The sequence below is a fragment of the Gadus macrocephalus genome, chromosome 18 (genome assembly GCF_031168955.1).
Source record: "Gadus macrocephalus chromosome 18, ASM3116895v1".
Taxonomy (NCBI): Eukaryota; Metazoa; Chordata; class Actinopteri; order Gadiformes; family Gadidae; genus Gadus; species Gadus macrocephalus.
The window spans coordinates 7,073,900-7,094,104 of NC_082399.1; the positions used below are offsets into that span (position 1 = coordinate 7,073,900).

At 45.1% G+C, this 20,205-nt stretch overlaps 3 protein-coding genes across 5 annotated transcripts in view; 1 reads left to right on the plus strand and 2 right to left on the minus strand.

The window, feature by feature from the left end:
* Positions 1-217: 217 nt before the first annotated feature.
* Positions 218-7,152, minus strand: slc16a5a (solute carrier family 16 member 5a). Of its 2 annotated transcripts, XR_009522790.1 has the most exons (6): positions 7,001-7,152; positions 5,774-6,202; positions 5,134-5,277; positions 3,065-3,940; positions 2,778-2,929; positions 2,140-2,279 (listed from the first exon to the last, which is right to left on the minus strand). XR_009522790.1 is itself a non-coding variant. In XM_060036355.1 (5 exons), exons 2-5 carry the CDS (start codon positions 6,144-6,146, stop codon positions 2,041-2,043), a joined length of 1,632 nt encoding a protein of 543 aa, XP_059892338.1. In that variant the 5' UTR covers positions 6,147-6,202; positions 7,001-7,152; the 3' UTR covers positions 218-2,040. The 2 variants fall into 2 exon arrangements, 1 of the variants encoding a protein (XP_059892338.1); XM_060036355.1 differs by lacking the exon at positions 2,778-2,929 and having other exon boundaries at positions 218-2,279.
* A 512-nt stretch (positions 7,153-7,664) lies between these two features.
* On the minus strand, positions 7,665-14,285 carry kctd2 (potassium channel tetramerization domain containing 2). The gene is made up of 6 exons (XM_060036043.1): positions 13,608-14,285; positions 13,371-13,479; positions 12,495-12,586; positions 12,296-12,391; positions 11,942-12,067; positions 7,665-11,707 (listed from the first exon to the last, which is right to left on the minus strand). The coding sequence occupies exons 1-6, from the start codon at positions 13,959-13,961 to the stop codon at positions 11,678-11,680; spliced, it is 807 nt and encodes a 268-aa protein (XP_059892026.1). The 5' UTR covers positions 13,962-14,285; the 3' UTR covers positions 7,665-11,677.
* A 552-nt stretch (positions 14,286-14,837) lies between these two features.
* tubgcp2 (tubulin gamma complex component 2) overlaps positions 14,838-20,205 on the plus strand; it is an 8,328-nt gene continuing 2,960 nt past the window's right edge. Inside the window, exons 1-12 of one of the 2 annotated variants that reach the window (XM_060036036.1) lie at positions 14,838-14,975; positions 15,200-15,385; positions 15,578-15,706; positions 15,855-16,025; positions 16,432-16,594; positions 16,966-17,173; positions 17,555-17,754; positions 18,090-18,279; positions 18,561-18,706; positions 18,825-19,005; positions 19,219-19,399; positions 19,832-20,004. In XM_060036036.1, the coding sequence (XP_059892019.1) occupies positions 15,236-15,385; positions 15,578-15,706; positions 15,855-16,025; positions 16,432-16,594; positions 16,966-17,173; positions 17,555-17,754; positions 18,090-18,279; positions 18,561-18,706; positions 18,825-19,005; positions 19,219-19,399; positions 19,832-20,004 (1,892 nt within the window). In that variant the 5' untranslated portion in view covers positions 14,838-14,975; positions 15,200-15,235. Of the gene's footprint in view, positions 14,977-15,199; positions 15,386-15,577; positions 15,707-15,854; positions 16,026-16,431; positions 16,595-16,965; positions 17,174-17,554; positions 17,755-18,089; positions 18,280-18,560; positions 18,707-18,824; positions 19,006-19,218; positions 19,400-19,831; positions 20,005-20,205 lie in introns of both variants that reach the window. The other variant, XM_060036035.1, reaches the window with a different exon arrangement.

The window sequence follows — 20,205 nt, forward strand, 5'->3', positions numbered from 1 at the left end:
AACTTATTGAGTTATAAGAGAATAATTTGCTGACAGCTTTGTCCCCCGCAGTTCAAAAATCCCATCTACACCCCTATATCGCAATTTACGGTAAGTTTCATTTTCTCACTCACACCTGGAAACAAGATTACATTTGTGGGCGGGAAACCGGATACGCATTAGCCTACATACAATATTGTTTTAGAGATATAGTGATGCACAAACAAAGCAAGCATAATCAAGGCGGAAAAATGCATTTATTGTCAGATATTTCTGTGAAGCATGAATAATTTATATCTTAATATCGTTACCATTTGATCCGAAGTAACTTTTCCCCAAATAAATAAATATATTCTATACACAAATATATTCGTTAACTAACAATTGTCTAACCATATGCTTCTCGGGAGAAAAATAAAGAATAAAGTCCAAATAGAATACATTTATTGTATGCTTTCAGTCATATCACCACAAAAATAAGTAAACTGATATAGCCTATAGCTCCTGTGATGTAGGCTAATCATCCGTAAAAATAGCTGTAACAGGCAGAAGTCAGGGTAGGACATTGGCTCTAAACATTGGATGTAACCATTTACATTACACACAAATGTCGCACCATAGCACTATCTATTGCAATATCATACACATTTACTCTTGCACAATTACAGAGATAGCCCTACTATTTCTTATGGCTACCGTGAATATGAGAATGCCGCATCCAGGCAGTTACAATTTTTGATTGAGATTGCAAAGCTTAGTAACATAAGGCACTTTTCAATAGGTAATCTGGAAAATGTACATACATAGCAGTTGTGTTGGTCCTTATATAGGACCTAATGCATTTAATTTATCAGTGTTACATTCTACCTCAGAGTTCAACTAAATAATTGAGCATCTCTTCAGTGTTTGCTTGAAATGATTACATTTTCAGTGGTTGTTTTCCTTTACAAGAAAACCACCACTTTGTGCCAGCTACATTGAAATAACATGAAATTATTATCTCCAATAATAACTCGTCACTAACAGGACTAATCACTTGGCAGTCGGCTGAAAAAGAATACAATATTGTCTTTGAACCTTTGTGCTTGAAACTATATTCATTTACACACAATTGTTTACGATTGTCAGACAGATCATATGCATCCATCTTCTAAAACTTGTCCAATTCGATTCTGCTGAGGTATTGCTGACACCATGGCAGCCCAAACACCTGCTATTTCATCCAGCTCATCTTAGGCAAATTCTCTTTTCTCATTGGTCATCAAAAGTTGAGCTGCAATTTTACCACCACTATACCACAACATATTTCCATTTCGTGGTGGATTATGAAAATCGTATTTTTTTTTTTTAAAAGAATGAGAGTGTAATGAGTGTAATGTGAAAAGGATGAGCACCTTTGTGTGTAAGGTCCAAAGCATTATTGGTGTATATAGCATAGTACAATCAATGTTTCTCACCATATGTTGAAACCATGTTCACACCATCACCAGATTTAGCCGTTATGGGAAAATAACGGCTTACCATATGGGAAAATTTCCCATATGGTCTATTCATAAATGCATTCATATATGCCGTGCATGCCTTCATGTTTGGTACATTAAGAAGGCTTCAGTACTATTACTGTACTATAGAGAATGGCCACCGGATGACAATAGAACCACCATGTCTTCCTAAACAGCAAGATCAGCCTGTAAAAGTGCTGACCAAACCAACAGGTAGACCCTGTGACATAAGGTGTTTGGCACCAAAGGATTATTTGCACAATCTTCCTATGCAATCATTAAGCAATTCATTATTTGCATTTAAAGCCAATCCAGACCCAAAAAAACAAAAACTTAAGGTAATGTTGATGAAAAGCAGGTTCTTTCAATGGGTCTGTAGAATGATATAATGCAAGTGACATTACTGGGCATGGTTTGCTGCTTGGTGCGGTCAATAAAGTCAGATGTGTTGTTTGGTAAGTCGTTACACCCTTTGGCCTATTTCAATACAGGTCCTATCCGATACGGCCAGTAAACAAGAAAGTATTCACAAAGGGTGGAAACTTGGCAGCTGTATTTCCTATGCACTGTGGTCTTCAGATTGGGTTTTGGCGCCATCTGTTGGCACACTGCTGTACTGACACTGAGTGGATACGTCCTGGTCTGTCACAGCCAGTGGCTGCCCCTTAGGTGCCGACTTCTTGTCCCTTTGGCCCAGCACGTAAAACGACACCATGAGGTACAGGCCAGATGAGGCAACAACAAAACTGCAGACCAAAAACATATGGAAGTACTGCCCTGTTCTGTCCACCAGGATTCCTGCAAAGATAAATAAATGCACACATGTTATGAATATCCAGACACTACATTTTACACATGTATTTTTGAATAATTTATTAAAAAGAAGAGTACTATTAATGAATGAAAGACTCATTTTTGAAACTCAAAGCTCATTCATAATGTGATTATTGTGATGGATGTCTGGTGTATTAAGAACTGTATAAGCCCTGAAGACCCAGACACAAGACATGGGACACTTGACACCAGCAATGGCAGTGAAACTAGATCAGGCCCATGCCTGCCCTTTTCTTAGCCTGACTTCAGTGTTATGCTTAGCGTTCAATTCCACCAGTGGCTGCAAATCTCTACCAAGAGATTCTGCAATAATTAGGCTTATTCAACCATTAAAAAATAGAACAAAGGCTGTGTTGTTGCTGGAGAGGAACAGCCTGGAGGAAAGAGGGTTGTAAATTCTATTCCTGTAAATGTTCAGTGAACCCCGCACACAAGGACTTAGTTACATGAGGCAAAGCAGACCTTAGCGTAGAGACCAATGTCATAGCGACAAGCACGTTGGCAGATGGCTCCCGGCTTTATCCGATCACATGACTGTCACAAATGGCATCCAAGCAGCACAAAACCCTCTCCTCGTTAGCCACAGAAAACGGTTGTGTTACAAAGTACACAAGCTGAAATTGAGCATGAACACATTAGCAATCACGAATATCTCCAATCTTCACGAGGGAAGCATCCCTGTCGTCGGGCAGACGAAAGCCCTGCCTCAAAAAAAGAAAAAAAAAAGACCCCCCTTTGCGTCGACCTACCTGCGAGCGGGGGTCCGATGAGCAGCGTGACGCTCTCCATGACGGCGAGCAGGCCCAGGGCCGACGGGAAGGCGCTCATGTCCACCGTCTGCATGAGCACGGTGAACATCAGGGACCCCACCACGCTCATGGAGAGCCCGTACATCACCACGTACACCACCAGCACGGGGAAGCTGGCGCCCAAGCAGCAGATGCTGTTGCTCAGGCCGTTGACCAGCAGCGCCGAGGAGAACACGTAGATGTGCCGCCCCTTGAACCAGGGCAGGTTGAACAGCAGGCCGATGGGCGGCCGCACGATGATGTTGATGATGCCCAGGATGGAGAGCAGCAGCGCCGCCTCGCTCCGCTCCATGCCGTTGTCCGTGGCGTAGGGCACCAGGTACACCAGCGGCACCACGAAGCCCAGCATCATCCAGGTGATGCCGATGGAGTACACGCGGTAGTGCAGGTTCTTCAGGAACAGGTCGAAGGCCATGTGTTTGCGCAGGGAGGCGCCCAGGCTGGCGCACAGGGCCCTCCCCCTCGACTTGCTCTGCCGGGTCCCCCCCCCGCCGCCGCTGCCGCCGCCGCCGCCGCCGCCGCCGCCGCCGCCGCTGGGCTGTTTCAGGGGCATGAGGGGCTGTCCGCGGGGCCTGCGGGGCCCAAGGGGCCTCATCAGCGCTCCGCACACGCAGCAGTTTAACAGCAGCGCCCCCAGCACCAGGAAGCTCCCCCGCCAGCCCAGCTCAGTGTTGAGGTAGTGGCCCAGGATGGGCAGGGTGCACAGGCCCAGGGCCGTCCCCGTGGACGACATGGCGTTGGCAAACGTGCGCCGGCGTACAAAGTAGTGGCCCAGGATGGTCACGGCCGCCTGGAAGCTGAAGCAGAAGCCCAGGCCTGTGGTAGAGAGAAAGCGTTGTGCAAACTGTGTTGTAAAAACGGTGTTGTAATGGTAAACAACGCCATGTCTTGAAAGCAAAGGTTTCCACATCCCTAAATGCCTCATCTAGGTAGTCCTCTTATAGCTCTTTCTTGGTAGACCACGAGGCTAAGCTAAGGACGCGGAGGAACAAGCCGATCATACGTTGTGTTCTACAGTACATTCATAACATATTTCACACACACACACACACACACACACACGGTGGTCCTGAAAACAAGAGAAAACGTTTCATCACAACAGACGTATACCCGTGTGATAGCTGTGTCTTGTGGAAAGCGGTTGGGACACACACGGATCATACCAACTACCCAAACATAGCCTAGCGGGATCCAAGGCCTCTGAGCAGCAGGTGACCATCCCTCCTTTCTCACAAAGCAGGTTTACACAGTGTACATTCCTCACGAAGGAGGGAGTCCACCAATTACATTTTATCATTTCCCGGTTTGAACGGTCTTAATTCACTTCCTCTAAACTCATTATTATTTCTCGACAAAGACCATGGGATACGTTACTGAAACACTGGATTTTGAAAGGAAGCTGAATTTTCTCTTCCAGATACCAAGCAGAGTAGAGGGACCCCTGTGCAGAGACCATGAAAAGGCATGCTGGGAACTTAAACAGGTTGAATTTGAATTCATATGCCATGAAAAGTTCACTCTAAGATACTAACACTAACAATCGATCACATTTGACATGAGCTGCTTACATTTTAGAACACTACTATCGAAGACCTGGAAACGAGCGACTAAGTCCTACTTAAGCTCACATGGTCTGTTGCTAAGCTTGTGACCTGCCATGTTTCAGCAAGTGCTGGGCAACTGGCCGCAGACTTAGGGAAGGAAATCTACGTAGTGTGGTTGTTTCTCTTGTGGTTTGTTTCTCATACAAAAGTTATTTTGCTAACAGTCTATGCTATTTGACTGCATGTTAAAAATCAATGTCAATTGGTTGTGGTCACAGGTGTGGTGGAAAAACATTAGCCTTGGTTGCAAAATACTGGTTAGAAAGTATTACCGTGAAAAGTGACCTCATAAAGTTTCTGGATTCAAGACACATAAACAGTGGATACTTGACACTCTGGATGTAAATTCACGTCAATGTCCTCTAGAAATACGTGCTCATGATTGCGATCGTGAACCTTGCTTACCTGTTATAATCCCAGCAGTAATGTATAGCTCAGTGATGGAATTGGTAAAGGAGCTTGCGGCCATCCCGAAGCCACTCAGCACTCCTCCCAGCATGACCGTTGCTCGGCAACCAAATCTTTCCACCAATGCACTGCAAAAAGGACCTGTAGATAACATGCATTGCCCTCAGTTAAATACACAGTACAATGCGAAAGGGCAAAGGTCTGGAGTGTCAGGGGTAAATATTGGTTCCATCAAATGGCTACACCTTAGCTGAGGACACGGGATGGAAGATATAAATGTCATCCAAGGTTTATGTGTGAAAGTTTACGATCTGACAAATTCAAATCAAAACAAAAATTACAACCTATGTGAGGGTAAACACTGTGCGATATACTAAATCACGTCTCTGGGAAGAAAGACGACAACATTTTTTCTGGTTGGGCAAAGAATAACAGCTATTACTTACTGTAACAGTTTATTTTAATTATTAATAAATATTATTATTAAATAGTTGTCTTTTTCATAATGATCCATCAGGACACAATACATCATCCTAGAAATGTAATGCAAATATGTGTGTTGATCCAATCACTCGCAGATGATTAATGTTGACCTATTGAGCATCATTTGATCAGACTGTTGATTCAGATACAGTACCTCCCGCATGCAGCACCGAAGTCATGATGGAGGGCACCCATGAAGTCTGACTGTTGGTGGCCTGGAACTCCTTCTGCAAGTCTGTGTAGAAGATGCCCACACAGGAGGGGAAGGCCAGGGTCAGAGCTAAGACCAAGATGGTAGCCACGAGCACCACCCAGCCCCAGCCGCCGTCAGGGGCTACGACGGCCCCCGGCATTGGGGCAGAACCCTGGGGTCCACCGCCAACCTTTTCAACCCCCTCCTCTGGGTCACGGTTGATGTTGCCTCCCTCCAGCTCCTGATCCTTGCCATTGGCCTGTTCAGGGGCCCCGCTGGGGTCCATTTGAAGGCTGCGGTCCCTCGTCCCACTGTCTCCATTGCGCTGGGTCATTTTCCACGGAGTGGCCGGGTAAACGCTCCTGCACCACCCATGTCAACTGGTGCGACCTTAAATGAGGTAAGGCACTTGAGTAATAAGTCTTGACACAATAAAGCCTTGTCATTGGGAGATATCAAACGAGCAGCTTCCTGAAACGGCACCATTCAAAAGGCTCACATTTTATGTTCCCTAAGGTGGCCAAATTATGAAAAGACACTCCCGCCCGAAATGTTATTGCCGAAACTGTTTGATTTGTATATTGACTCCGCTGGTTACTTCCATATTGTGGCCTACGTGATTTTTCAGGTAAACATGGGAGCACGTAGAATTGATTGATTGACTTTGAATTTACAGCTACAATTGTGTAAGTGTTGGGGCTCCAAAGTCGCAACAATGTAGTTGTTTTTTGTTCGACAAATGTCGAACAAATGTGAATGGGACCCTTGTAGTAGGTTAAGCATTTTTTAACGAACATCTCGAAGTGGCAATCGCACGATACATTCTGTTTATTGTAATGATCTGAAATCGTAAAATGCGTCCATAACGCTTTCATAATCGACTGAGCATCTTCCAAGGAAAACAAACGGGTGTTGGTCAATCAATCAATTACTGCGGCGGTCCCAGGAACCCCACCTTTCCACGTAGACGAAATCCAAATGAATGGATCGTGACAATTAAACCCCCCAATTAACTTCATTAGTAGCATGCAGTACGCATCCGACGTTGGACGTGCCCTCGCCGGCTAAACGAAAACATGTAAAATCAAATGTGTAAGTGAAACTAAGATTAGCATAACCCATTCCACAACAATTGATATGGATGAACGATTGCGTAGACATCGGACAGTTGGATGGGAACAATCTTACCTTTTATATGTTGCGTCTGGTCTGATGTTGGGTCCTTCCGTGCTTGTGGTCTACTACGTCTCATAAACAAGCGGCTTTAGCTCAGGCTCTGTGCTCAGTGGGAGGAGACAGAGCGCCATGGGCGAGTTGGAGGGGATAAGCAAAGCAGCTCCCCCCCCCTACCGTACATGAACAATGCTCGGCATTGATATTGAATTTTATTCAATATACAGGCCTACTTGTATATGTAATACCTGTAATACAGACTTATGTCAAATAGACTAGTTAGGTTTTTGCGTTTGTGGGCTAGTAAGGTGTGAACATATGACCACCATACTCGCAGCATTATCTTTGCATACACGTGTTATACGACGTGTATGCATGATGCTCCAGAATGTCTGTTGTGCCGCAGGCTGTTCTTTCAAGTAAAAAAGGGACGGTCAAGCACAGATTTTTGAAACGGACACCTTTTTATGATTAAAAACCAGACTGGGTTTTGTTAAAATCGTTACATTTGAAGAAACAGCATTGGTAGACAAATTCAAACATATAAAATAAATAAAGTGGAAGGACAATTAGACAATGTTTTATCTTTCAAACAGTTCTACCCAGTCTTCATTGACAATATTCACATTTGACATCAAAACTGTGGATTAATGTGACACTCAAAATAACTGTTGATACATATTTTCAATACGTCTTTATTATGAGTGCACAAGGGTGTTTGTCTACAAATGCATGCAGGTGTTAACAGTTTAGCCGTCAACGTGGGCTGTCAATTCAAAACGAATCCTTCCAACATTTTGGCCCGGTATTTAGATCAGAAAATGCTATTTTGGGGAAGGTGGAAAATTGCTAAATGATTTAATATAGAATTGTTTATTTGGTTAATCTGTGTTCAAACCATGGTTTTAGTGTTCAATCTTCATGACCAAATAAAAAAATAACATGAAAATAGAACATGTGATTATATTGATTATGTCTAGCTGTGGATCAACGGATCCACACAAGAAACTACACCTACCATAGAGTCATGCCTTCCCTCTGCTCTCCTGCCATGCATCAAACACAGTTTGCACTAACACATGAGGTCAGACAAATTCCTGTAAACATTATAGTCTCTAAAACAATACATGCTCTCACGTTTTTTTTTTTTTTTTTTGCAGATTTGTTAACATTGCACATATATGTATCTAGTGCAGGTGACAATAAAAAATTGTCAAACACCTTTTTTTCCATTACAAGAAATAAAGTGTGTTATTAAAATGTCCATGGCAATCACGTCACAAGGTACAACAAGGTAATAAAAAAATGGGCAAATTGGGTTTAAAAAGTTGACAAATAAGTGCTTTTAATGTCTATCAAGTCACTGTAGACATTGCCTACAAGCACACATAAACTCAAGCCAATTAAAGTCTCCTCATTTTCTATAATAGTGCACAACAGTTTTCTTTGTGTTGGTATTTTACTTTGTTATAATTTCCACTAACATAAAAGCCACTATCTGCTGTCCCTTACTGCTTCCTCTTGAGTGTGTAGCACACCCACTTCCTTATGCTAACAAACTGAAGATACCAAAAAAGACACAAGACTAAGGCGAACTTGTGTGTAAAATGAAGGGTTAGTGGCGTCCGTCTGAAAATAAATTGGCACAAAGGAAGCCCGAGATAAGCCTTTGAGTGTTGTTCCAATTGATCAGCACACCTTACAAAGTACAAAGTATTCAGAGGGACCTGACCGTATGCCTGATCCACTGGGACAAGCCTTTTACAGATGGGAAGGGAAAATAAATAAAGAAATAAATAAAAGGGGGCAAAAACATAAGTAGGTACGAGCCTGCTGGCTTTAAGGTGATAGACACCTTAGGAAGGCGAGGGGAAACACCTGTGTACAATAAAAGTCAAAAGGCACAACACCAGACACAGATGGAATAATACAAAAATAATAGAACAGCACACCACGCCTTTTCTCCGGATAGACAGTAAGATGTTCTTGGCAGTACAAATTGTATGCTCACGTCTTGGAAAAGTATGCAGCTTCACAAATAATCCACTTATGATAGAGAGAAGGGGGAAGGGGGAAGGGGGAGGGGGGGGTGCACATCGACCAAGCTCGTGTATTGAGCTGATATTTATTTATACATCGTCTATATCCATTTGTCCTGCTCATGCTAATAACATAAATGCACCAGATACATGGATAGTGTATTATAGCGTTCAACACTGGTAAAAAAAAAAAGAATGAAACTGGGATTTAGGTATACGGGCAATGTGAGTGAATGCTTGTTCTTCATAAAAAACACACAATGGCTAATCTAAAGATTTCCAAATTCACCAGCTAGATATGTGTAATTAATGAATCACCCATAGCATCATTATGTCGCTCTTTCCTCCTCTGTAATACGGCAGTAGTTACACCAGTAACAATACACAAGCTAACTTTTAAAATTTTGGTTAAGTGGTAACACAAAAGTATTGCTAAGACAAGTTTCATTGTTTTGGTCATTAAACATCGGGAAATAGAGGTTTATACATTTAATTTATATAGGTAGAATTAAAAATCTCTTAATGACTATTCCTAAATGGTCTCACCATTGGGGAAGATGTTTTCTCTCCAAATGTTGCTCAATTGTTGGACTTTTAAAACCAGCACTAACAGAGTAAAAGAGAGAGCATCCGAAATCAAACATTAAATAAGAACTTTAACCAGTTGCTTAACTTCTGTCGACCCCCAATAACCAGACAGCTTTATATGCACCACCCCTTGGAGCCGAAGAGGCCTACTGTCGGGCACACCGACTTCTGTGCGACGACACGGCTGATTACATTGGCTCGGCTACCGTTTCAGTGTACAAAGTCGTGTGAGGCGTGTGCATTTTGGTCGGCGCCACCACAGTTGCTACACATGCTGTGTGACGTGAAGCGGCGAGGCGTGCACTGTTTGAGTTAGAGATGAGGCGTGAGAGGCAGCTGCAGATAAGAAAGACAGAAGGAAAAAAAATAACAGTTGGCATGAGAAAACAAGGCCGGGGCAGAAACAGGGTCAGGTTTTTTTGTTTTTTTTTGCGGCAGCATTAAGTTCGTCCATGGTCCGAGTCCCGATTGCTTTCCACAGGACACACGGCTATCGCACGGATATACGTCAGTTGTGAAACGTCTGCACTCTTTTTTTTGTTGTTACAATTTTTAGATATACAAGAAAGCACAATTTCTTTTGTTGTTTTTGAGGACCACAGTGGATATGCTCCATTGAAATGTATGTATGAATGTAGGTGCATGTGTGTGCATGAACGTGTGTGTGTGTGTGTGTGTGTGTGTGTGTGTGTGTGTGTGTGTGTGTGTGTGTGTGTGTGTGTGTGTGTGTGTGTGTGTGTGTGTGTGTGTGTGTGTGTGTGTGTGTGTGTTGCGTGTGTATTTCAATAGCATCAGTGACCGTAATACACAGATATGAAACGAAAATGACGCAGGAATCAGTCATTACACCGCTTGCATTAAGTTCCTCTTCATCCTGTGGTATATATGTACAGACTCCTTGCATGCCTTAACCTTTGTACACAGGTTCGTTTTCGGGGTATTTTCCAGTCCACCGCATGAATTTGAATGGAATCATAACCCAGTACAGAAGTGGACGAAAGAAAGGGGTGTTTGTGGGAGCATGGCTGGAAGTAAAACTGGTGAAGGGTGGAGGGACGAGGGATGAGGGACGGAGGGGACAGAGGGGTTCCCAGCAAACCGGGTAGAGGGGTGTCCTGTAATCAGGTCCAACCAACAGGAGGGTAGTCCCCTCCCTTCCCATCCTCGTATCTCAAGGAACTGGAGGGCGGAACAACATGAGAATCTGCTTTGTAGCACCCACAGATCCCAGCTCCTCTGGGCTTTCCATGATGTCTGCTGCCACGCCACGTTGAGACCATCGACAGGTCTCGGGCTGGCGTGCTTAGAAGCTCACCCCGGACAATGACACAATCTCGTGGCGAGGAAGGCTCAGTCTGCTTTTGTTGCCTTTCTTCCTTTGTTTATTTTTTTGTCCTTTCAAGAGTCCTGAGGAGATAAGTCACAGATTTCTTGCAGTTGATTAAAGCCACGTGCACTGACTGGGCTGGCGAAAAAGGTCCTGTCGTTCCGTGTTCTGGCTATGTGGTGATGGGGATTGGGATGGTGATGTTGAAGACCGGATCGTGGTTTAGCTCTGTGATGAGGGGTCCGTCCTCCGCGACTCCTGAACTGAGGGGTTCAGAATAAGGGCCGCACCAAAGATTCAAGGACGTACCGGGAATCCGAAGCCCTCTCAGAAATGACAGAATGCTGCCGAGGACCAACACTCTGGAGACATTGTACCGCAGGAAATATCCACATACTCCAACGGCGTGTGACAAAGAAAAGGTCTAAAAAAATCAAAGACAAAACAAGGCTGCAACCGCAAGTCAGGGTTAATGTTGAAGCGCTGTGGGGAAGAGGAGTAGGAGTAGAGGAGGTGGAGGGGTAGGAGGGGAAGGAGTGGGGCGCTTGGGGAAAGGCACACCAGAGGAGTGGAGGGGTGTGGGGGTGGGGAGGGGGGGGGGGGCGGTGGCAGGTGAAGGTGGCTGCAGGCGGAGGTCAACGGATCAATCGTGGCTAAAACTGTAGACAATGTCACGTGTCGCGTTGTTCTTTTCTTGATAAACCTTCACGCCCCTCGACAGGTCCCGGTACCGCCTATTCACATCCTTGAGCCTCTCTCCTGGAGAATCTGAAGGCGGAGACAAAAATGGTGGGGGGGACCGGGTTAGAACCAGACAACCTTGGATCCCAAGAGTCAAGAGAGTCCACTCTGCCATTTCACCCTAAATGTAAACTGTAAAATATTTAATGTGGATGGGCTGATGGATGTTATAACACAGACGGTGGGCGCTGTGACTCCCTCACAGCACCTCGAGGGGATCATCACAGAGTCAGCTAGTCAGCTGCCCCGCGGAGCGCTTACCTTGGCCTTCTCAGTGGGCTCGATGACGATGCCATTGGTGGAGTTGTTGAGCTCCCGTGAGACGACGCATAAGAACTCTGCCTGGTCCTCGTTTCCATAGTTATAAGAGGAACCGATGCTGATGAGCTGAACAGACCAGAGGAGGAGAACAAGAGGGGAAGACGGTTGATGTGCAGTAGCTATGTATGTATATTTATATATATATATACTGTATATATATATATATATATATATATATATATATGATTTGAGCCAAAAAAGGATGCCTATTAAAATAGTTCAGGGTGGTTTTATCTCAAATTGACCTCTCGAAGTTAATACCATGTTCATTGTGAAAAACAAACTTCTTCCTACCTGTTCAAACTTCCAGCCATCAGACATGGTTGAGACCATCTGTGTGAGTTCTTCTTCCTGGCACTGCAGTACTCGGTACACATGCTTAACGGGTCCCTTGGAAGAAAATAATCAACAACACATGTAATACATATAATGAGTTAATATAATCATAACACACACATGCATACATGCAAACAAACGCACACAAGACGCTTACCTGAGATGTGCGATTCTCATTGTCCCGTATCCTCTCTTTGACCAGCCTCACCAACGAAGCTATGTTGTAAAATTCAGCTTCTTCAAGAACACCTGATAGGAGAGAGCAGGTTTCAAAACAACTCAAAACTTGAGGATAGTATCAATAGGCCCATTCTGTTTCTGTAACTGCCATTTGTTGATAATGCCTTTTCACGGACACCCTTTGGGTGGTCAAGGGTCAAAGGGTCCAACTGAGAAGTCACCACTATGAAACCCCACATTATAATTGTCAATGATCAAATCCATTAAAGTTTACTTAAAGGACAAGTTTTCCTGTATTCTCAAGTAGAAGAATGCGTAAGGGGATCTCTGCTCCCTCATGACCGGTTGCCCTGAGCAGAAAGGTTAGCTTTGGATAATGTTAGGAACAGGTAGAGTGATTAGACAGTGCAAGGAATAGGAGACAGAGCTTACATGATGAAGGGGAAACAACATGATGGGTATTTCCAACACACACCATGTGGGGAGCAGAGCTGTTCCCATTATTTCTGAGACGTGAGCCACATCTCATAAGAAGCCCCTGCATTTGCCAATGCATTGGACTTCTCCCTGCAAAGCTAATAGAGAGACGCAGGGCGCACTCCCATCTGAAGCCTCGGATTATTTAATGTTTGTTGTATGTTTTTGTATATTTATTATTCAAATAAACTAGCCTAATTGTTATAAGTTCGGATAACTCTTTAGTTTTAAACAGTTTAGACAAACGATTGACGTGGGTCCGGAAATCCAACCACCGTGGTTTCTGTCTGCCCGAGAATGCGAGCCCATGGAGCTGATTCAGACAATACCATAGTAGGCTAAATATTGTTATCAGTTACTTAGTATAGTTAGTTACCATCTTCTGCCAGGTTTTTCTCCATAATCAGTTTCCCGTGTCGAAGGTAGTTGAGAATAGGACCAAAGTATGTGGGGTCCCTGTCAATCAGATATGCTCCTGTCTCATCCTGTAAAAAATACAAGCAAATTAACATATTTGTGTGTGTGTGGATTCGATATACTTATAATGAATGTCCCTGACGTATGTGTTATTGTGTGAATCAAATAACATTATCAAGAATAGCATGGCACTCACTTTGTCAGAATCCAAATCCGGATCGTCTTGACACAGTCGGAACAGGAATGATTTGGGGTCCCTACACAGTGTTTGCTTGGTTGTAACGAAGTAGGTACCACCGACATTAAGGCGAACCCAGCGCGACCCTTTCTTGTCCGCTGGTTCTATTGGGGACGATGGGCTGCTTCTTACTGGAAATCCAAACACTGATCGGCTGGGGTTGCTGGACATCCCGGGACTAGTAGGCAGGTTGTTCCGCGGGGGTATCATGAGAGTGGGCGAAGCCAGCCGCACAGAGCCCCGGACATCACGGTGCTCGGTTTGTTCTATAGTGCTAGTCCCACTCGGTTCAACTACATGCAGTTCAGCCATATTTCCTTCGTCTTGCAACAACTGCACGATTAGCAACACCGCAGGGAGACAATTCTTACCCGATTTGTAAACAGAGCAGGGCTATTGTTTTCCGATAAGGTTGTTGGCATTAGGGCGTTGCTACACGTACACGGTCGCTTTGTTCTCTCATCCGACGATGATTAAGACCTGAATATTTCTAACGATAATCAAACATTGTTAGCCGCATCCTAATGAATCTTTACCTACACCAAATTGCTCATACTTGTTTATTCAAACGTTTATCAGAGAAAGACAATTCTTCCGGGTTGTAACGTGATTACTGTTTACTTCCGTTAGGACAGTATTTTTCAAATTAAGAGTTAAAAAGTCGGCTTTGTCTGGGGTCAGAGATTGTGCAGGCGGGATACGCTAACAAAATAACGCAAATAAAAATAATACTTTAAATTTGACTGATTTGGGGAAGGAAGAAATGATACACAGACCTATATTATTACAAACGTGTATGTATTTATTTGGGTATAGGTACTAATAACCGATGCACACACCAGTCTGTTATTTATTACACAGTGATCTTTAGATTAAGTTGGAGTTCACTTGTTACTATGACAAATATGAATAATAAAATATTATGATTATTGGAATAATTATTTTATCATCGCTATTATAATCTGTAGTAGTAGTAAAAGTATGATACAGATGATTGGCCTATCCCTTATACTAGGAATACAATTTGCTCTAGGAATCACAAAAGATGCAAAAGCTGAAATTATGGATGTCAGTTAGGTTTTGGGAAAAAAAAAAACGATAGGTTTAAAACCAAAAAAATTATATGACCCGGGTCGATTGTCATATTCTCAGTATTTTTTATTTATAATACATAACAAACCATTTATATAACATGAACAATGATGTAATGATAAAGTTTAACATGTGGGGGCAGTATTATCCATCACTGCTTCAATTACAACTAATAAACCCCGAAGAAGAAACGCGCAGAGCGCGCCTTGTTGATGCTGTGGTTCCAGTTTGCCAGGTAACATGTCATGACTGACTGCCCTATTTTAAGACTGACTGTACAGGAAATTAACTACGTTGTTGTTTTCCACATGACACATTTGAGGCTCAAATTGCTTCTCGTATTGATGTTCATGTATGCGATTATTTTGATCGGTTGCTAAAAGCTGGTCGGTTAGCTCAGCATCCCCATCATGAATCGGATCAAATCAGTTTGATAAACCATTTCTCATCTCGTTGTTGTTGTAGCCGCTGTTGACATCCCAGCAGCCTGGACCATGAGTGAATTTAGGATACACCATGACGTCAATGAGCTGCTCAGCTTGCTTCATGTGCGGGGTGGTGAAGGAGCAGAGGGATATATAGACCTGCTGCAGAAGCACAGGACCCCATACGTCACCACAACAGTCTCTTCACACAGTGCGAAGGTGAGCATACTTTCTCTTGTCAAGCAAGCAATGCGTCACTGAAGTCTGGCCTTTTTGTAGCCCTATTCGCAACAAGGCTTGCATGCAACATTGTTATGTGCTCCTGTTTTAGTTATCTTGTAAATTCATGCATGCAAAGCAATGTTTGTGTATTGCTCTTGCCTAACCAATGGCTCTTGCTATTATTTGCAGGTTAAAATAGCAGAATTCTCTGAAACTCCAGATGATTTCTTGAGGAAGTATGACGAGCTCAAATCCAAAAATGTCCGCAACTTGGACCCCCTGGTCTATCTGCTGTCCAAACTCAGCGAGGACAAAGAGGTAAGGAATGCAGGCAACAAAATGACCAAAAAACAGATTATGTGGCTGTTACTGACCTGTAATAAGCCTGTGCAAGCCTGCTAGCTTTTCCAAATTGCCTACCTACCTTTCATTTTTCACCAAAATGATATGGCTGATATTCCCCCAGATGCTTCAGTGCCTGCAGCAGAACGCCAAGGAGCGGTCAGAATCCTCCGCCAATACAACCTCCACCACCAGCTACACTCTCCCCTCCACCACCACCAAGATGTCCATGCAGGAGCTGGACGAGCTGCGCAAGAAGCTGGGCAACGTGACGGCCATCTCCAACGCGCCCCAGGTCAGCCTTTAGCATTCGTTATCACTGCTGTCGACCTGAGGCAGGGTTGTGTAGCCAAAGAGGGGAGGCAGGGGACAGTAAGAGAGGGTCGAGTGGAGCACAGGAAGGATGGCGGGAGAGTGTAGGGGTCTGGGGATACAGGGGTGGTTGTGGCCCTGGTTATCTCCAGGCTTATCCAGAGGAATCGGTATCTTCTTTCAGGGTCTGAGATTGCTGAGCGGAATGCCTTAGATATGAAGCCTGTCGAAGGTATATTAGGAATATTATCAATTATCTTGTCGCCAGGCCTTTCACACTGACAGCCATCTGAACTAGAAAGCAACTGACAGTATCACATTGAAGGGCAAGGTTCCTTTGAGAAGCAGGAGCGATGAACCACCTTGTGTTGCTATGGTGTGTGCTGCAGTCTGCGGAGGTCACCAGGAAGAATCTAAGGGAACGACACAACAAGAAGAACCCCACACAGCTCAACCCGGTGTTCCCCAACTGGGTGTACGATCGGCCCGCTCTGATCGGGGACTTCATCACGGGCCCCTCCGGCCCTGGGGCCGAACCTGTCGTTCCTGTTGGTAGGTTGTCTGTGATGTGATCTGGTAAAGTCATCTCCCAATTCAGTTACTGTTTCATCTCACCTGCTTGTTAATGCAATAGGTAACACTTTACAATGATGGTACAATTAACCATTAATTAACATGCGTTAATGCAGTACTTGCATTACTATGTAGCATTAGCATACCCTTATTGTAAAGTGCTACCATGCAATATATATTGTCAAGTCCTATATATTGTGTAATATCTTTGTGTAATTAATATTTCTCTTTGTTGTCAATTTGAATCATCATTAAATAACCAATGATGATGCTATCCATTAAGAATCCCCTCCGCGGTGAACCCGGTGGTTTTCAGCTCACCGTAGTCTCTGGTGCCCGGTTCCCGGCAGGTACCATGCCCCTGTCGTCTCAGGAGCAGGCCCTGTTGGAGGACCTGCTGTTCGTGCTGATCGGGGTGGACGGCCGGGACATCACCGCCCAGCCCGTGCTGGGCAGACAGAACCGCTCCTTCATCGTCAACCCCACCCTGGACATGTCCATCAAGGAGCTGGTCAACCGCATCCTGCCAGTCGCCTCCTACTTCTCCACCATCACCCGGTGAGTGTGGAGCGTGTCCGGTCAGACCCCGTCCCAAAGGACTGAACCACAGTACAACATGCAATACCACACACAGGGTAAACGGAGCTGTGTGTGTCCCGAATCATCGTAGTTACCCCAAAACACGCACAGAATAACTTTGAATAACTTCACTTATACCGCACTATGTACACTGTTGTACAAATACGTAAACTATTTTATCATTCTCTTGTTATTTTTACTTGTTGTAAAAAACAACAGCAATAGCAAGTACATTCTGTGACCAGGGACCACAATAGGTTCCCCAACCTCTTAAGGGAATAGGAAATAATACAACTTTTATTTTGGTGAGCAAAATCCATTCGTGCATCCAACGGCTAACATAGCTGTGGACCCACACAGGTTCGTGGAGGAGAAGTCGTCCTTCGAGTACGGCCAGGTGAACCATGCCCTGACGGCGGCCATGAGGACCCTGATGAAGGAGTACATGATACTGGTCACCCAGCTGGAGCACCTCCACCGCCAGGGCCTGCTTTCCCTGCAGAAGCTCTGGTTCTACATCCAGCCCCCCATGAGGACCATGGAGATACTGGCCTCCATCGGTAGGGGTGGACCGAAGGCCTCTCTGTGATGATGCCTTTCTGGAACTGTGCCTGTTCTCCTGTTCTCTTCCCCCCCTCCCCCTCTCTTCTTGTGCATAGTTGTCCATAATGTAGTTTCTAAGTGTTTAATGTCTAACTTGACGGTCTATAATGGTTACAGGTATTTCGGTTTAATAAATTTTCTTGTATGGTTTTCATATTGGGAATATCATTGTTATTCCAAGGTTTTCTTTCTCTCTGTCGTGGCGCCAGAGAGAGAAAGACCTTCCCTGCGATTAAAATGGTGGTTGTGAGGCCCTGCGTCTCTATTCTGACCCGTTGACCGATGCCCACAGCGTCCTCCGTGGACAAGGGCGACTGCATGGGAGGCTCCACGCTCAGCCTCCTCCACGACCGCACCTTCAACTTCACGGGGGACAGCCAGGCCCAGGAGCTGTGCCTCTACCTGACCAAGGCGGCCAGCGTGCCCTACTTTGAGATCCTGGAGAAGTGGATCTACCGGGGTATCATCAACGACCCGTACAGGTGAGGCACGGCGTCGTAGACTCCCCTGAAGGGTACCATGTTTGATCCACATGCCCAGTGGAGCGACTCTGGGCGTCTTCAAGGAAGGAAGACTCCTACGTGACGTGCACTTATAAAAGGAACGGTCAGCCACTGTGGAGGAAAAATGTTGGCTAAAGGGTGTGTGTGTGTGTGTGTGTGTGTGTGTGTGTGTGTGTGTGTGTGTGTGTGTGTGTGTGTGTGTGTGTGTGTGTGTGTGTGTGTGTGTGTGTGTGTGTGTGTGTGTGTGTGCGCACGCGCAGTGAGTTCATGGTGGAGGAGCACGAGCTGCAGAAGGAGAAGATCCAGGAGGACTACAACGACAAGTACTGGGACCAACGCTACACCATCATACAGCACCGCATCCCCTCCTTCCTGCAGAAGATGGCCGACAAGATCCTGAGCACAGGTACAGTGTGTGTGTGTGTCATTTTAAAGGTCATGAAGGCGATGTGCTTCATACCTCAGTGAGGCTGAGGAATGAAAAAACATGTCCTATCTCCGTCTCCGTCTCCCTGGCTGAGCAGGGAAATACCTGAACGTGGTGCGGGAGTGTGGCCGCGACGTGACCTGCCCCGAGGCCAAGGAAGTGCTGTACACGCTGAAGGAGCGCGTCTACGTGGAGCAGATCGAGAAGGCCTACAACTATGCCAGCAAGGTCCTCCTCAACTTCCTGATGGAGGAGAAGGAGCTGGTTTTGCGCCTCAGGTGAGCAAGGCGGCTTGATCAATGTGCAATCGGAAATGTTGTGATCTATAATCATCATGCCTAAACCAATGCGTTTTACCAAAGAATTACATATACGTTTTTGCCCAAAGAATAGGGTTAAGGTTAGGGTCATCTTAATGGAAACAATGTTGTGTTAGAATGTGGTTCACGGTGGACCAATCTCGTCACGGGCTTTTCGTCCACCTCGTGCAGGTCCATCAAGCACTACTTCCTAATGGACAAAGGGGACTTCTTCGTCCACTTCATGGACCTGACGGAGGAGGAGCTGAAGCGGCCGGTGGATGACATCGTGCCCTCCAGGCTGGAGGCCCTGCTGGAGCTGGCGCTGAGGATGAGCACGGCCAACACGGACCCCTTCAAGGACGACCTCAAGGTAGAGTACCTGCAGAGGCCAGCTCCCTGACTGCTGGGATCCTATGGCTCCCCCTAGTGGAGGCCATGAGGAACAGCAGGCCCTGTTCTCCCAGAGGTTCAGTGTTTAGGTATCAAATGGGCAAATGTTACAGCCAACAGATGCTTCATATATGATGGCAGTGTTTCTGTATCTTAATGCGTCCAAGACAATGAATAATATCATCTACAATAAAAAAATGTTCTACTGTAAGACGGGGAGAAGAGGGTACATCAGTGTTTTATCTGTTTATCTGTTTACCTGTTTTGTAACTTGATTTGGTCAACTATTTTACAATAGTCTAGCCTTATCCCACATCACACACGCACCCGCACTTTCACCACCACCGTGTTCAACATGCCAGGGTGTCTGAACCTCCAGCCCTCTCTCCCCTGTGTCGTGGCCCCCATGCAGATCGAGCTGATGCCCCACAACGTGATCACCCAGCTGCTGCGGGTGCTGGCTATCGAGACCAAGCAGGAGAAGGCGGTCATCAACGCCGAGCCCACCGAGGCAGCCCACACCGGCCTGGAGGCCTTCTCCTTCGACTACATCGTCAAATGGCCGCTCTCGCTCATCATCAACAGGTTGGATTCCCATGTTTACGTGTTTTTTTTTAAGTTGATACCAATTGCGTTCTACAGTATGCTCTGTGCGGTTAAAAGGGAAACTACATTTATTGACCGACTTACTCACTGATGTGCTGTATAATTTGTTTGGCTTATGGAATCTGATGGTCACACCACGAGTTTAGTATAAAATGTCTATTCATCTTCCTGGTCGCTTAA

Coding starts and splice junctions, on each gene's coding strand:
- slc16a5a (XM_060036355.1), bottom strand. CDS start 6,146: ATGACCCAGCGCAATGGAGACAGTGGGACGAGGGACCGCAGCCTTCAA. Junction 5,278..5,773: donor TTCGGTGCTGCATGCGGGAG/GTACTGTATCTG, acceptor TGTTATCTACAG/GTCCTTTTTGCAGTGCATTG. Junction 2,280..3,064: donor CATCGGACCCCCGCTCGCAG/GTAGGTCGACGC, acceptor TTATCTTTGCAG/GAATCCTGGTGGACAGAACA.
- kctd2 (XM_060036043.1), bottom strand. CDS start 13,961: ATGGCTGAACTGCATGTAGTTGAACCGAGTGGGACTAGCACTATAGAA. Junction 13,480..13,607: donor CGGATTTGGATTCTGACAAA/GTGAGTGCCATG, acceptor TATTTTTTACAG/GATGAGACAGGAGCATATCT. Junction 12,392..12,494: donor ATGAGAATCGCACATCTCAG/GTAAGCGTCTTG, acceptor TTTTCTTCCAAG/GGACCCGTTAAGCATGTGTA.